The 16,067-nt window shown below is 32.6% G+C and overlaps 1 protein-coding gene across 5 annotated transcripts in view; it reads right to left on the bottom strand.

Moving 5' to 3' along the window:
• The window catches only part of LOC140666320 (cell adhesion molecule 1-like), a 90,173-nt gene that overhangs the window by 22,611 nt on the left and 51,495 nt on the right, over positions 1-16,067 (bottom strand). For all 5 annotated transcript variants that reach the window (XM_072893370.1, XM_072893368.1, XM_072893367.1 and 2 more), the window contains 2 exons: positions 12,152-12,275; positions 1,437-1,572 (listed from right to left, as the gene is read on the bottom strand). In XM_072893370.1, the coding sequence (XP_072749471.1) occupies positions 1,437-1,572; positions 12,152-12,275 (260 nt within the window). The remainder of the gene's footprint in view (positions 1-1,436; positions 1,573-12,151; positions 12,276-16,067) is intronic.

Raw genomic sequence — 16,067 nt, 5'->3', positions numbered from 1 at the left:
TGTTTTATATCAATTATGAGAGGAGTAATGAAAAATTGGAAATACATGATAAATACAGCTTTAAAATTAAAAGAGAAATTAATGACATGTGGTGAGCAGAAATTTGTCAATGTTTTCCGCTATTATTTCGTTCATTAAAATTGTGCCTTTTAAATACGTTTATTCCTTCAATTGCACAGCGGAGGATTATTGTAACTTCAAAATTTTTTTCACTTGAGTAATATTTCAAAACTAGAACTTCCGCCCGAATCCATCGTGTATGACTTGCTAGTTCTTTTGTGCAATCGTTTGAAAAAAGATTAGAGTCAATTTGAATTACTTTTTTTATTTGTTTTTATCTACTTTTCAATTTAATTTAGTTTTTTTTTACTTATGCATACCTATATCATTAATTAAACAAAAATCTAAATTTTTACAGCTTAATAAAATTTAAATTAAAATTTTTTTAATATTTTAACATATTTTAATTTTACGAATGTTTAAAAAATATTTTTAATTTCTTTTTAAGTACAAGTATTTAGTTATAAATTTTGAGCATTTCTTTTATAAGAAGGTGTATTGTACGATGAAAAAAATTTGTAATCTTGTTGTTATATCCATCTAAAAAATTGTTTAGAGTCACTTTGACCTCGTGTGCACTCTGCGGAATTCTAAGGAGGTTCGTACTCTCCTAGGAAAGAATAATTATACTATGTTTTTAATAGCACATTTATGTTTGCAATACATGTTAAAAATTTTGAATTTCTAGAGATTAAGTATGAAATTTATGTTACAGGCAGAGAAAATGTAATTGCTATTGTAATTTACAATCTTTTTTACTTATACATGTTTACAACCCTTAATATCAAATCAAACTAAAGTTTTAAATTTATAATCTCTTTTAAATTGTTTTATTTCTGATTATCTCCGATATTGATGTTTTCTCTGTCATAACTAATAATTATCTTTTATATTTACGATTCATTTAATTCCATTACAATTCCAATAAGACAAACTTGACACTCGGTAATTGCCATTCTCTGACTGTTGGATTGTCTTGTAAGCAATACCACGTCTCGGTGGCACTTGCGAACTTGCACAACATTGTAATCCGATATCGCGAACACTTCGACGGAGTTGCCGTTAATTTCGCGAACTAATCGGTTCATAGTAACCACACGAACGTGTAAACGCGATAGCAAATTCATGGTTAGGTAAAGGGACTCGTTCCATCTTCAAGGATGGTAGAATATTACGAAGGACGATACAGGTCTCGACTCGCAGTTTCTCGTTTCTTCGCGAGGATGCGACAATTATCTCTCTCTTTCTCTCTTCCTTTCGGCACACTGCTACAGAACTCGACCACGTCGTAGTCTTTAGTCGAGTTACCAAAAGGGAGACGACGACGCGACCGTGTTCAAAGCATTATTAATTAAACACGACACCGGTCCACTCACCTATGACCTCCATGTTCGCCTCGGCGCTAACTAAGCTAAAGTTCGGCGCCTCTGCATTAACTTCGCACTTGTATTTGCCGCTGGCATGAAGGCTCGCATTTTGCAATACTACCATCTGGTCGTTCGACTGTTCTTTCTGAAATAGAAAATACAAACTCGTGTTAAAATCGTACGAATAAAATAATAAAAATAAATATAAAACAAAACATAGAAAATTTAATTAATATTTAGAAATTGCCACATTGTGATATTCTATTCAAGATAACACTCATTAATTAATTCCTATTCATATGTCACGATTGCATACATAGTACGTGTATATACATACATTATATCTATATATATTTTATAATCAAGTTCTTAACAGACTGTGACTATTATATATAGACTAAATAATAAACTAAAAACAATGTAGAAATTTTTAAATTATATTAAATTTAAATTTTGAATGAACAGAAAGCGATAGATATATTTGAATTATATTCAATGAATAAAGAAACCAGAGATATTTACCATTTATTTAATAATAAATAAAAATTTATTTAATGATGCGCAAGTATCTGTTTTAAAACCAAATTTTTTGCAAACTATTTATATATATATATATATATATATATATATATATATATAATCATATATGTGTATATGGCTATACATATATGACTATGTGATATAGACTATATTACATAGATGGAATTATAAAAATTGGAAAATAAAAACTCAAATGAGAATAAATTGCGTTAAAATTAAATTTAATGGAACATTTCAAGTATGTGAAATGACGAAAGATGTCTATTAACATTTCACAGTACGTGAAAATTTATTTTTGCATCAGTCAAATCTTCTGCTGCGAGTTATTATAGAATAGAAAATATAAAAACTTTAAGCACTATACAAATGAGTTATATTTAAACTCAAAAGGAAAAGAGACACATTTTGAGATACGTCTATTAGAGAAAGTGTCTAAAGATGAACGAAACGGAGCCGTGATTCTTCCGAGCTATTTGACAATTTAGTCGAGGTATAATAATTCGTGTCATTACGGTAAAACGGGACGACAAGACATCGACTTTACGAGTCATTTCGTTTTTAGAGCAATGTAGTTACAAATGGCGATCGCAGATCGCGCATGATTACTGAGCGTAAGAAGTATTTTTTTTTGCTGCAGATTTGCAACTTTATAAAAGACTTTTGCATCCTACACTTTTTATTGTAATAAAGCACATTTATTATTATCCTGCTTAAACTTATATGTTAGAGAAAAGAAGATTAATTAGTTCGAGAGTCCGTTACAATATTTTTAAAATAAAAATTCTTTTAAGAAATTTGATATAAAGTTAAAAATGTTTAATTTTACAAACTTAATATTTTTCAAAAAATTGTAATATTCTTTTTGTAATACGTTAACCGGACAACTATATAATTACTGAATAGATTTTATGCCTATGACAATCTCCTATGCAAGAAAAAAATGATATCACGCAAACGAGTTTTTTCTTTTTCCTCACCAACTTTCAAATGCAATGGAGAGTTTCGCAAATAAAAATAAATGGAAATATATAATCAAAGCTTACAAAATAAAATGGATTTATTGAAACACACACACACACACACACATATATGAAAAATATTCTCTTTTCTTTTAAACAAACATTTCTTAAATTTTATTTTTTAATTTTTAAACTGGCACAATCAATCTCTATATATTTCGTAATTACGCAACTGTAATTCAATTAGAGTTCAAAAGAAATTGAAACTTTCAAATTAAAAAACTAATTTTGTTCATCCATCTAGAAGGCAAATATGAGAATTCGATTTTTACTCCCGACTGCTGCCAATCGTTGGCAAAAAACGGAGGGAGTATACGTTTCACTGAACTCGATACTTTATATACAACTATATATAAAACTATATGTAAAACTGGCTGATCTGACTGACACTTGGACCATATATAAAGAAATATACATATGCGCACTTAAAAAAACGAGCGAGTAAATATACGTGCTTATTCCACTTATAATAATAATAATAATGTATATATATATATATATATATATATATATATATATATAATTATTAAAGCTCAGTGTTATATGTTTAAACAAAAACACGTTTACATGTTTATTAAATATTTCAAATATACGTGTTTTATGTGTTAAACGTATAAACAAAAACGTTTTTCCGAATATTTTCACGTTTATTAAACGTTTATATATTTCGTTTAAACATATAATAGCAGGCCTAAACGGGTAAACGTTTTCTTACAAATAAACGTTTTTTTTTTTTTTAAGTGAATATGAACGGATAAACCATTTAACGTTTAGTCGCATATATTCGAAAAACGGAATAAAATCAAAATCTTAATATATAATGCGTGTGTGTGTGTGTATAGCGTATTTCGTCGTAATAGTCCATAGTAGGTCGATGCAACGAGTTTAAGAATTATGCGGCAGAAAAGCGAGTCTTTGCGTGGTTGCAAAGCAGAAAATTGGAAGACTTCTTTGCTAAAAAAGAAGCTTCAAGTTTATGAAAGCATACTGATATGTTTACTATGACAAGTCCCAATTTTACAATAAAACGAAAAGCTTTCGTATATTTATGATAATAATCAGTTTTTTTTCACACTCAAGTGGATTTATAAAATAATTGCATAGTTTCCGAACAATAATACTTTGGATAAAAAATAAATATTATCAAGAAATGTTAATTTATTTATATATTGAACATAAAAGTCGAATTTCTATATTAAATTTTTTAAACTTCTTATTTCAATTCCGTTACAATTATTACATTCGTTAAAGAAAATATTTAGAATTTTCGTAATATATTTTTTATATATAAATTATATAGAAGAGATGTCATGTTATGTAGTAATCTTTTAATGTTCTTTAATAATCTTTTCATTTTTTATTTTCAAAACTAGTAAGTTATTAAAAAAATATTTAAGAAAATAAATCTCTCCGAAACGATTAGAATAAAGAGAAAGTTAAACGATAAGCTAAAACAATATTATATATCGTAAGATATATGCTTCTTGAAACAGAATAATTTTAATCTAAATATTTTTTTCATGAAATTCGAAAGTAATAAAAAGACGTGCGCTAATTCATTATTGTAGAGATATGCCGGTAAATTATTAAAATATATAATAGTAACGTAAGTGATCGAATTATTTTGTATCGAATGAGAAAAAAATATATATCAAGAAACAGTCAGAAAGATAAACGCCGTTACCGAAAGGCTTCGTATTGCTATATAGTATACCAAGATGCGGGAGAAATCCGTACGGTATCAAAAGTATCCGAAAACTTTTCAGAAAATACCTTTCGCAGATACGATAAAACTCTGCGCAATTGTGAGGAAGTAACCAATTCTCTCGTAAAGATCTACCTTCAAAGATAGTGATAGAATTGAAGACGCTATATAAATCTGCAAATAGAAATAAAAAACATATAGGAACGTATAAATAATAATTTATGAGGAATTATTTCTCGTGGATCTATTTAACAGTACACTCCACATTTTAATATTATATATATACAATATATTATATTAATTGTATTAATTTAATCTTTTGAATAATTTGACAAATAAGTCACTTTTTTATTTTTTATTACGTTAATCTTGAAATAAATGTTCGTCGAAATTAATAAACGTTAAAATAAGTGTAGGTACTCTTTATAATATCATTTTTATAATATAATCTTTTACTTTCTTAATTACTGATTCAATGCGTACAAGTTTCAAATTATATATATTTCTTTTTTTTTTAGTTAAACATTTAATGACAATAATAGAATCTTTCGTCGTAACGTTTAGTTTTGTTCGCACCACGTATTTTTAGCGAGAATGATGAAAAAAAGGTTTGACTATAAATGGAACACATCTACTTCGCGAGAAAATTCAGGGCAACCGAAGCAGAATCGAAAAATCGGATGACCGAGCATGAGAGAAAAGGTCAGGGCAGTGCGCCCTCATATGTCTAAGGAAATTTTATTACCGGTAGTAACACGTCCAAAGAGAAAAAGAGAGAGAGAGAGAGAGAGAGAGAGAGAGATTTTTCCAGCAGCGGAGAAATACAAACGCGTCTCCGGAAAGAGCGGAAACGCAAGGAAAGAAGGCGCACCGGCCACGATCACGTGGAGAAAGTCACGAAGTATAAACGACGTGGTTCCTGCGCGGCAATGTTGACGTTTATCTCGTACTAAAGGCGCTGTCGGACATAGAGTTCTTACGCCGACAAATCAATTTACGTCCCCCGAGAAAAGTTTCGCGAAAACAAGAGAGGAAATGACGGCGAGCAGCGGAGACCGCGAGAATCGTATTACCGTCGACAATATTTCCCACCGGCAGCAATTCACTCCTCAAACGGTCTGTTTTGTAACGATAAGCTAATAGGTCAAAGTATACATTTTGTGAGAATATTATTATCGAAAAAGCTGTAGACTCGAATAAATTACGACTGACGTTTCTCATTTACGCTAATCCTGATTAATTCAAGCTTATAAATTCTTTTTTTTTTATTACTAATATGAAAAAACAATAATGTAAAAAGCTGAATTGAATTTTGTGATTCTTATATCTCCGTGTGTATATTCTATAGAGAAGAGCAAATAATTGAAGAAAGAATAATCAGTTGTTAACTCAACATTAATTAATCTAAATTATTAGAATAATTAACACACAATTTACAAGATATAATTTTTATTGTAAAAAATCTCGATAATAGTGGAATTTTGTAAGAAAGATGAAATGTTCGACTACCAAACCTAACTTGGTTAACACGAAAAGAGTCCATAAACTAGCGGTTTACCGGAGCGAGTTAAAAAAGCATGACAGCGTAGAGAAGAGCGCGTGATAACTTGCTCAAAGCATCTGAGATTGTTTGTTGGCTTCGCTACGGAAGTTTCGCGTAAGAGCCGACCGAGAGAGAGAGAAAGAAAGATTAAGAGAAGGAGAGAAAAACGTAGAGAAAGGGATTAAGAAAGATGGAAGGTTTTCTCTCTCTCAGAAGATAAGTACGCATTTCTAGCACATCGCGAGATTCAGCTGTTGATTCGTTCTCGATGAAATTTCAGACTCGAGTTGGCAGGTAATTTCAAAGCTGCGTGCTTCTCTCTTTCTCTCTTTCTCTTTCTTTCTCTTGCTTACTTTCTATCTCATGTGTCCTCCTCTCACGGCTTCGCTGCGTTCCTATAGAGCACGTCTTTTTCATCATTTTTCCAAGCACCTCGGAATCTCTCACGATTTTACGGCGAATTAGCGAACGCCTTTCAGGCTGGCTACATCCATGCCCGATGAAGGTAAACATGATTACACGTGCGCATGAACGGACGAGATGAAAACCATTTTTATATTAGCTGCTCTTCCGTGTTTTCGAAAACGTAGAGACATTTGTCCGGAACTAGCCTAAGCTGCGAGATTCGTTAATACTACTTTATTATTCCCATTATTCATTACTGAAATATTAGAATAAGATATGTAATGAAATAATTACAGAAAAAATATCTCACAGCTCAATTTCCAGTTGAACGACCTTTTCTTCAAATTAATCTGGCAACTAATCAAAAAAATAATGAAAAAAGAAAGCATTGGATTTACGGTAATATGAAAAACGGCGTCCAAGTTTAAATGATTTAATATTAATATAAAATTACGAATATTAATATAAATATTAATATTAATGTACGAATATTAATATAAAATTACGATATTAATATAAAATTGTACATTAAATTATATTTTTTACGCGATAATAATAATTTTGATTTACCCTCGATTAAAGAACAATTAATATTCAATGATTCATTTAAATGATCTCGTTTTTCTTTTACTCTCTAGATCTCTTAAAACTTTATTTAAACATTTCTTAAACTTTGAAAAACGAACAGAGAATGAAAAATGATGGATATTCTTGTTTATAAATCACAAAATCTCAATCTTATTAAAATTTCAACATTCTGATTATTCGAGATGTCCAATTAGCAAAATGATTGAACGAAAATTTTATAAGCAATGTTTCTTATTGAAATTCATGAAGATATTTGACGTAAGTACGAAAAAAAGAAAGAATTTATACTAGAATGCTGTTTAATGAGATTTATATTGAGATTTATCCTATTTTACTTTATAGAATAATGCGGACAATTTATCATCTAATCGACGTATTCGTACATTAAACGTTCGTTAAACCAGAAATTAATTTCAAACCAAAATAAATCCTAATATATTATATGAACTAAAGATGAATTAATTGTATTGTTTAATTTTGTTAAATATATTTCGTAATTTAATAATAATTGAAAATTATTTATTTTATATATGTTTCATCTAAAGAAAATTGTGTATAAACAGATTTAGAAAAATTATGAACAGAAATTGTAAAAAGCTACTTACAATAAAAGATAAAAACTAAATATATTGTACAACTCTCTCTTTGTTTATCCCTCTTAGATCAACGATGTTATATCTTCTTAAATTTTCGTGATTCCTTGCACTTTAATACACATCAAGAATCAGGCGCGGCAACAACGGCCGGCGGACATGATCGCTTTTGTCCACGGAGAATTTTCTTCATCGATATCGAGGAGCCATTGGACCGAGCCAGATTAATAGTCCGCTCTCCAATACAGGAGATTCGAAAGATCGGTAGCAAGGCGGACGAAAGGGATGAGCCGATTCGGCTCACGTAATGCTCGTTACACGTCGGACGATATTAACGAGCGCCAAGAAGAGCGGAACTTTCGTGCCATCGAAAACGTGAATCGGAAGCGGACGCACCGTCTCGGGAATCGAGACGATCGTTCGCAGCGGAACGGAGACCGCCGATCCTCCTATACTTTAGAGACACGGTAGTTTACTTCATATCTCACGCGTACGGCCGATTTCTCCGACGAAGCTGTCGTGGTCCGCGGTCATTTCCGCCAGCGAAAGGATCGAATCGGGTACCCGAAAATTACCGCACGAATCTTCACATCTTGCACGCTGCACGAAATGTCTCAGAACCGGACGTCTTTTCATCCTCCTAGTTCATAACATATTTTATATATATAAGACAATTTTTCTTGGCTAAAATCTTATGAATAACCATCTGGTTTGTCGAAAATTTTAAATGTATATACACATATTATTTTTTCAACTAATCTTCAATTAAAAATTTGTTAATTTCTGTTGAAAATTAATCAGGCCTCCCCGAGGCATGTAATAAAATAATTCAAACAATCTACAAATATAAAACAGCTCTTAAATAGATATTGTGACAATTAAGATCTTGAATTATATTTCTACGCCTGCAATATACTACGTAACATTTGCAACGATCAACAAAGTATTATCCTCGTATCTTTCTTTGTGTGTGTCATATACTTATTCGTCTGTAGTTATCATGGAAAGAAGAAGATAACTTATTTCCATAGAATAGTGCCACATTCTCGTTTGTCTTCGCGTTGCTTATTTGCACATTTCCGATGGTTCCTTTTATCACAAAGCATATTATTATCGCGATCGCGTGTAACAACCACGACTACCTAAGTCTGTCTGCGGTCGTGATGGGTAGTCTAGTTTTATTTATATTGTTGTACTTTGAATGTAGCACTTTATTCTTACGCGACCTTATTATATACATACACATATGTGCAGTGTTTTCGGGCACGCGTCGCGGACACAATCTTCTGCCAACAATAAGAATAAATTGAAATATTTTACACGAATTTCTCACGCGACACACGTACTTCACCTGATTCGACGCTTCTCTTTTCACGATGTGTCTACACTCTTTCTCCCGTGTCGTGCCCGGTACAATTTCACTTTAGTCTCTCTTCTCGAGAAGTGACGATACGATTCCTTTACGATCGAACGAGCAATTCCCCGTAAACTCAGTTACCTTGGGCGATTCGATACGTCACGTATCTACACTATGAGTAGACACAGTGTATGGATTTTTCCTCAATGTCGTCAAATAATTTTTCAATTATCAGATGCTATCGATAATTATTCACTAAAAGTTTCTTTCCTTTTAGAACAAAGTGTCAGATTTAATATCAGTATAATTGAAATAATCTGTTACGTATGATAATAAAATTAGAAATATAAACCGAATAAATTTAAGGAGTTTTGTTAAAATAATATTTGTTGCTTTCAGAAAATATATATGGAGAGAAAATAATTTTTCTCAAAATTAATAATGAATTTCTCCAAAATAGAATACTTAGAAAAAGCGTAAACTATCGATCACTCAAACGATTTATTCGATAATTTCTTGCATATTATAAAATTTAAAGAAATGAAAAAAACAGAATATTGTAATTTAACAATTTAGATACTCTATGTAATATACTTGGAACTTATTAAGATATACTTGATGTACTTATCTACCGCAAAGCGGTCCTATGTCAAAGCGAGTATGTAGTCGTAAAGGTAATTGCGCTTTACAGCTTGTCCCGTGGCACAAAAGGATCTCGTCTATAGATATTAAAACATAAGATAAGGAAAGAGAGAAGGAGAGAGAAAGTTTATATAGTTATCCGTCTTATTTCTTATCTTGCTTCGCGTATATAAAATGTTGACACTAAACACGCGCGAGCAAACTTGATGGAAAGGAAAATTGCAATATCGTAAGATAAAGGATTACGTATGAATGGAATTTTTATGATTAGAAATAGCTGTTTGTACAAAAAATGGAGATAAATCAATCATTAAATTAAAAATGACGTATGTATGATATATGTTCTTCTACATTGAATAAAATTGACTTAATACTTGAAGAATACATTCCATTGATTATATTTACAAAGTATTCCATTTCCTTTTATTATCTCCACTTATGAATTAAGAAATTTTGTTACGCAAATTCAGACTCGTATAGATTGGATTAAGTCCGTATTATAAAATAATTTGTCAAATGCACAGTTTTTATGGATTGATATCGATGAAAGTTGAGCGAATTAAGATTGAGCGACGAGGGTGGTTCCTGCGTGAAATGTGATTAGCCAAAAAATCGAGCTATGAATTTGTTAGCAATTCGATTTTCCTATTTCACGGACACGTAATCACATCACCGATATCGCATGTCCATTAAAAACGGTCGACGCTTTTTTTTCAATGAGCGTATCGCGACCTATAACTGTTGCATCACGACACGGAAGCGGATGCATCACTCTCATGCAATCTCTTTTCGCGAAGATCTCTGAATTCAGCCTCATCTACTTCGTAATATAAAGAGTAGATTGGCGCCGCTAAATCTTTGCGGAAAGCCGTAAAACTTGAGTGCTCCCATGTACGTTGTTGAGCACAATGGTGGTCTATGATATACGATGCACATTCCCTCGCGTTATACGAACCACACAGCCTGATAGTGTACCCTAGTCTATTTTTTGCTAGATGGATATAAAATGGGACGAAGCACATTGATAACGTGATACGTGATTGGATGCTTGGTGAGTCCAAATTTGTTACGTGCACGCCCGCGATCTATTTTAATAATATTAAAATTAACAGTTTTATCCCCATTTCATACTTATTATTTCGAAAAAATTATATATATAGACCTTTTACTTGTGTATAGAAAGATCTCATTACATTACAGTAAAGGGATTATGAGAGGGAAGGGGGGGAAACATTAGATTTATTATATATCTTCGCGTGCATTTTATTATTGTATAATAAAAAAGAAAATGTGAAATTGATAAGTTATAAGAGTACGAAATTAATAATGTTTTATAAGGGCATAAAGTTTATTTTATCCTTGATATTGGAATTAATAAAGAAAATTTTAGCATTATCATACAATTGCACTGTCAAGTGGTTAATCGCGAAACCGAATTAATCTATGCTTTTTGAGGATTAAATGGCAAGCAATATTTTTTTCTCAAACACAGATTTTTATTACAGGTAAAGATGCCTGTAAAGCTTGCGTATTAAGCTCCTTGTCGAAAAAATCATTTCCGTTTATCGAGCGACGGGACAAATATTTTCAAAACAAAGTTTGCTCATCGTTCGCGGTTTCGTTTGCGAGAGGACCGATAGTTTTCCCGCCGCTCCGATTTCTATAACCTGTGACGTTAGAGCAAATCTTTCGTCCCCCTCTTTCTCTTTCCTTCTGCTCGCTACGTATGCTTGAGCGAATCGAAGATTTTTCCCTGAAATTGGTATCGTAGATCAGGTCGAAAGCTCCACTTTGTTTGACCCGGAGGCTCTCCAACCTGTTACCCGGCATCTCGGATATATCGACGTTTAAGACGTATCTGCAGGAGGTCGCCTTCGAAAAATTTATCGGGTACTCGCGATAGATTTTGAGATTTGTCTCAAAATTCATCGTCCATGACGCATCGCTGCGATGCGGCGGTCTTCAATTCGATTTATTTGTCTGCATTTCCGATCGGGTTCGAATTTCATTGAATGATTTATCGAAACAAATGCAAACGTAAATCTAGGTTTAAACTAATCCGTTCCTGTTAAAATATTTCACATTCGGATTACATACATCTTTTATCTGTGACATACTTATTTGCTCCCATTCACAAATGTCATTCGCCAATTTGTCTATTTTTGAATTCGAAAAACATGTTTACAACAAAGATATAAAGTTTACCGATTCCTTTAAAGTGAAGCTTTTAATCAAAAGATGGACATTGTTCGATGAAATGTTAAAGATTCAATATCGGAAAACACAATAGCGCGCTGAAATACAATGATACACAAGAGGATATTTTACTCACGTCAACTTTAACACCATTGACGAGATAGGTGTGGCCTTCTTTCGTTTGTAGTATATATTTGTAGAATACCTCGTGGTCCTTATACCATGTAACAGCATAGAGATTGTCTGTCCCCGGATCGTATCTGAAACAAGAGATTAAACGAGCCACGTTATTAAATGTCACAACCGATTGAATAATTAATAGATACTAAGCATGTAAGCCTGAGCTCACAACTCTATATATCCCTCATTGTTGTAATATTTTATAAAATACTATTCTGTAACATATTCTAATAATTGATGGCATTATGTTTTTTCATATAAGGTAGAATATATATGTACATAAATATAAAAGATATACATATATTTATATTACAACCAACTATTATTTTTTTAATATTTACAGAAAATAGCATTAACGTCATTAAAAATGATATTTAGAAATAGATTTTAAGCACACAATGTTTTTTAGTTTCTAAAAATTAAAGTGTCAGATGCGCGGAAGAAAATAAATAATCGAGTTCGAGAGTTCGATGTAACAAAAAGATGCTGTAAAAAAGTTGTTAAGAAATTAAATCTTATTGCAACCGTTCTCAAATAAAAACTGAGGACTTTACATGATTATTATTATAAAACAAATGCTTTACAAACACACACACGGAAAGTTGCAATATATGTATCGATGCATTATTTCATCATCTGAAACCTTCAACTCAGATTAACAGTGAGATTCTGGGAGCTAATTGTATGGATCTTTGTATGGTCGACCAATATGCCTACCTTTGCTAAAGATACCCCATCCAGCTATTCACAAGCCGCTTTTACTGCGGACGCAATTTACGTATCCAGAGAGACTAATCGGTTCTGCGGTTCATTCGGTACAATAGAGACGAGTCGTGGAAACGAACAAGTACTGAAGAGTCGGGAATAAAAGTGAAATGAACGCGCGCCCCATTCGTGCACCGGCTTCAGATCGTATCCTTAATTGCTCCTCGTTCGATTATTTCTATCGTCGAATCGCGCTATTAATTGAATCGGTTCTCTCTCGCTTTTAAGAGTAGCACAAATGTATTTTCTGAACCTCAAACTTTAACGTGCTGCTTATTGTTGTACAATTAACAGATTGTTTAGTTTGGAGCGAATGTGGCCTACTCGATATCTCTTTATGAAGTTTTAATAGCTTTCCGGGAAGCAATTTGCACATGGACGTGCATTTACATATGTGGTGAATACGCATTAATATTTCCGAGTGCACTAATTTCACACGATCAAACATTCATCTCATGGTTGCGACTTGTACCAAATAATATTCAAATTGACAAGGGAGTACTATTCTAAGATTTATTTGATTGTGTACTTTCTAGAATTAAAAATTACAAAATTCGTAAAATCTTTATAATAACGTAGTTTTTTCATATATACAGTATCTTATAAAGTATAAATTATTTTTTGTCAACAAGTAATTAAAATGATTATAAATCACCAAATTTTACTGATAAAAGAAAGAATGCCATTTTAAAAATCGTTCGCAGCAAAGAAACGTTCGTTCGAGACAGGCGAGTAGTCCTAAGGGCATCTATCATAAACATAACATTTGAAAAACAAAATTCGGCAGTCATATATTATTTTAATATGATTACATTCAACAGGAAGAAGAGATTGAGGGGATTATTCTCGCGTGACGAGACTCGAATGTAGAGCAAGTACTAGTGCAATAATTCACCACTATACGTGATCGAAATATACTATCGCAGTAATTTGTCATTTTTTTAATCGAGAATTATCCTTATTGCCATCAGAACAGTAAATCAAAAATCAATTTTCCTGCATAATAATTTTCGTTAACTACATATGATCAGTAATACGTCTTCTTTGTTATTATGTATGTACATTTCGTAATTGTCATACATTTTTTATGTTTACGCATCCATAGTGCTCGATAAAATTCTTCGCAAAATACACCGATCTTTAATTATGTACTAATTATATTACAATACATTTAAATAAATACGTTAAGATTATTAAGTTAATAAGCAAAATGACATCGTTATCGATAACTACAAGAGATATGATAATGAAAGCATTACCGTAATCCTTTTTTACTGCAAATAATAAATTAGTTGCAAACTCGAATAACGAATTCATCTTTATATCCATGTTCATTCGCAATTAAATTCTACCTTTGATATTATGTTCGGAACGATTGATCCGGTCGGAAGAGGTACCTTAGTCCACGACCGCGCATTTGTCGTTTTCACTATAATCGCCATTCTGGATAGTCTTCCCCACCGTTCCATCTCGTTAAATTGCATTTCAATAGAGTTTCTCAGTCATGCTCCGATAAACCTTTTGAGCGGTTAGCTCGCCGGTTAGGACAAAGGGAATCTCGTCTTCGACCCCGTCATCGCCATGTTCTTACGAGTGACGCGTTTGCAAAAGTAACCGTATGCGTTCTCTTTCGCAATCGGTTCATATTCATCAAACGAAAATTTATCACCATCCGTTACCGATCAAAGTAAAATCTTATTAAACGAATATAAAGTTAATGAATATTGATCCCCAAAATATCAAAAAATTTATTCTTTTGCATTTTGATGTAATTGGCCGATATTCGAACTCATAATTTAGGATTAGCATAAATCAAATGTATTAAAACAGCTTATATTTTATTAAAAGTTTATCCCGAAAAAGGAATGTATACAATAATGATATTATAAGATCTATAAACTTAAAATAAAAAACAATAATTGTTAGAATAAAATTTTTGCGCACTAAAAACAGCGTTTGCTCTTACTCGCCAATTTTCTAATTTATTTTTAAATCTTACAAAGAGCTTATATATTATATTTAATATATAATTAAATCCAAAATTTAGCGCAGTTATATATACGCATACACAATCACGTCAAGCAAAAGGGCTGTTAATCTAATAATAAAATAACTGTACAAGTATAAGTCGGAGAAGAGGTGTGAAAAAAACATATAATTAATTTATCTCCCTTCTTGTACTTTTTCCAAACGTGTGTTTTGTGTGTGTGCGTTTCACACTTATTTAATTTATATTATATATAATAATACCAAATCATTGTAAAGCATCTATTTCAAGATAAAGCATATTTATTGTTAGAACAATCCAACACTCACAGCCAGATTTACGAAATCTCACGAAGAATGCAAAAATAAATAATACAAAACAAACTAAATGCAAAGACTTGTTCCAAACTATAGGATTTAAAGTAAGTTTCACAGAAATAAGATGGGCTTTGCGAATTGCTCTCATCTTATAATCTCGTCTTCTGGTTACACAATACAATTCGTTCGGAACAAACTGCTGTTTTATCTTTGCATCGTTTTAACGCGTAGCGAGCAATATAAAAAAATCATACAAGGAGCTACAATGTATATTGAAGTATGTACCATCTGCTTTTATCGGCACATATTGAGTCGTTTCACAGAGATAAGATGCAATCGAGAGCCACGTTGTTCACAATGAAGATTCGCGAGCGAGCAAAGTCGTGTACGAGTAGCGTCGGAGAACATTATTCCCCAAAGAGAGGATCGCGTAGTAGGCGGTTCTCTCTGGTCGCGTCGGACACGTCGGATGCGATAATGCACGCTCGGTCTCATTGCGCCATTGCACCGTTGCAGTGACGTACCCTAGGGGAGCATTCCGTGGGCTGTATGTCGGTGTCGGCGGCGGCTCACTACTAGCGCACCGCCACCCTCCCTCCCTTCCTACCTCATCCTGGCACATGCGGCAAAGCTCTGGAAAAGGGATTGCCGCATTCGAGCGTAGGTGCACAATTTCAAGCCCTGCGTCGTGGGATTGATTTGCATTCTCCGGCTCATTTGCTGGGTCGTATCCTGCGGGATTTCTTCCTGCTCTTCCTCTCTCTCCTTCCTCCCTCCCCCCTCTCTCTCTCTCTCTCTCTCTT

This window comes from Anoplolepis gracilipes, chromosome 5, assembly GCF_047496725.1.
Source record: "Anoplolepis gracilipes chromosome 5, ASM4749672v1, whole genome shotgun sequence".
In the NCBI taxonomy this organism is placed as follows: domain Eukaryota; kingdom Metazoa; phylum Arthropoda; class Insecta; order Hymenoptera; family Formicidae; genus Anoplolepis; species Anoplolepis gracilipes.
This window is presented reverse-complemented; position numbering and strand designations above follow the sequence as displayed.